The sequence below is a fragment of the Gavialis gangeticus genome, unplaced genomic scaffold (assembly GCF_001723915.1).
Source record: "Gavialis gangeticus isolate Ggan-Ray unplaced genomic scaffold, GavGan_comp1, whole genome shotgun sequence".
Lineage (NCBI taxonomy): Eukaryota > Metazoa > Chordata > Crocodylia > Gavialidae > Gavialis > Gavialis gangeticus.
In genome coordinates, this window is record NW_017729032.1 from 209,291,573 (window position 1) to 209,293,346 (window position 1,774).

A 1,774-nucleotide genomic window follows, 5' to 3' on the forward strand; every position below is an offset into this window, starting at 1 on the left:
CGGTCAGGGCTGGGAGGCAGCTGGAGCAAGGAAATGCTGCTGCTGCTCTTCCCCACGCCCCCCCCCCCGTGGCCCTTTCCCCTTCCCCCACTCAGACTTTCCTGGGGTTGGGGCGGTGGGCATGTGTGCGTGCATGCTCAGTTGCCCCCAATTTTTTTTCTTCCTCCACCCATGTTGAACAAGCTTTAGTTTAAAGTGCCCCACCACCAGTTTTCAGCACAGGGACACTGGTGCACATGATGCTGGGGGTTGCTGGAGCAAGCAGGCTCCTTGCAAATGTATAGGAGCCCTCAGTTTCTCTTGTATTCAATCCCGGTGTTTCTTGTCCTGTTCAGACAACTTTCTGTTGAATCTTTATTCATGTTCACTCATCTAGGTTTACTGATTATGGCCATGTTCTTATTTTACAGATTTGGCAGCACCAATTTGTCTGCCAAACCCTGGAATGATGTTCCATCCTAATCAGTCATGCTGGATATCTGGATGGGGAGCCCTACAACAAGGAGGTAAGATGTGTAGCCCTAAAAGGTGGGGACAAAGAACTAGTTTGTTTTCATTTTCTGTCTAGTCAAATAAATAGCATTGCCAAATGACAAGACCAGCTTGCTTGCCTCAAGTAGATGTCACTGCACTGCATACAGTTTAGAGGGGAGCCTGCTTAGCCCAGCTTGCTTATGCTTCTGAGGGTGCTGCTGGCCAGGGCCAGTTTTGCTATGCAGATGTGGCCATACAAGCAGTAACAGTTTGCCGAGTCAACATTTCTGGTAGTGTGGCGACGCTTGTAATACGTATTTGCAAATTCAGCTAATGTTTATATTGGGGTATAAGGATTATCACAGAGCAGGGAACATAATCTTGGTAGTGTAGCAATAGAAATCTTCTCAGTCCCTCTGTTATTGGCAGAGACTTTAGTGACCATGGGCCCTATTTTTGTGATGGCGTAGCAGCGTGCACTCTACAGGAGTTCCTTCATGTGTATGAGTTGTATTTGATGGGGATATGGTCAGCATGGTATAAACTCTAGGCTGAATACCCTCCTGCTCTTCCCATCTTAAAGCTGAGACAGCAGTGTCACAGCAGCATGATTCAAAGGGAGAAGTGAAGCTTCTTGGGCATGGAAGATCTTGGGTAGTGATGGGGGAGGAGGAGACAGCTGATTCCTCTGCTGCCTTACCTAATCATGAGGTTGCTTGGAGTTGCTGCAGGGGTTCTCCTCTCCATCTTTGTAGGCCCACTCTCTTCTATAGCCCTGTAGATAACATCATGGATCACAGCTGTGATGGCAGCTGTATGTGTACAGCTGGTTGAAATAAGTTCTCATCCTCTTAGAGGGGCACTGAAAACTCCTTTGGTTTTTTGTTATATTGAACAGTGAACTTCAGCATGCATCCCAAAGCAGTATTGACTTGTTTTTGATCGGGGTGCCATTGCAAGCTACTCTGGCTTTTTCCCATTTGCTCCAGTTCCTTTATGCATCTGCATGTTCCAACTTTAGGTAAAACCTCAAATTTTTTGAATGCTGTGATGGTGCCTTTGATAGAGCGTTCCAGATGTAACGCTAGGTTCGTCTATAATGGCCTCGTTTTGCCTACTATGATATGTGCTGGATATCTAGAAGGACTAATTGATTCCTGTCAGGTAATAACACCACTCATATTATTAACAGCTTTTTTTTAAATTTTTTTTATTTGAGCATCTCCTAGGGAGGGCATTACAGTAGTGGCTATGAACAAGTCTTATGAAAAAGAAAACTCACTGACCTTTCTTTGCAACA

At 45.5% G+C, this 1,774-nt stretch overlaps 1 protein-coding gene across 1 annotated transcript in view; it reads left to right on the forward strand.

The window, feature by feature from the left end:
• TMPRSS2 (transmembrane protease, serine 2) overlaps window positions 1-1,774 on the forward strand; it is a 34,660-nt gene that overhangs the window by 31,930 nt on the left and 956 nt on the right. The window contains exons 12-13 of the mRNA XM_019524772.1: window positions 411-506; window positions 1,496-1,638. Coding sequence (XP_019380317.1) covers window positions 411-506; window positions 1,496-1,638 — 239 coding nt within the window. The remainder of the gene's footprint in view (window positions 1-410; window positions 507-1,495; window positions 1,639-1,774) is intronic.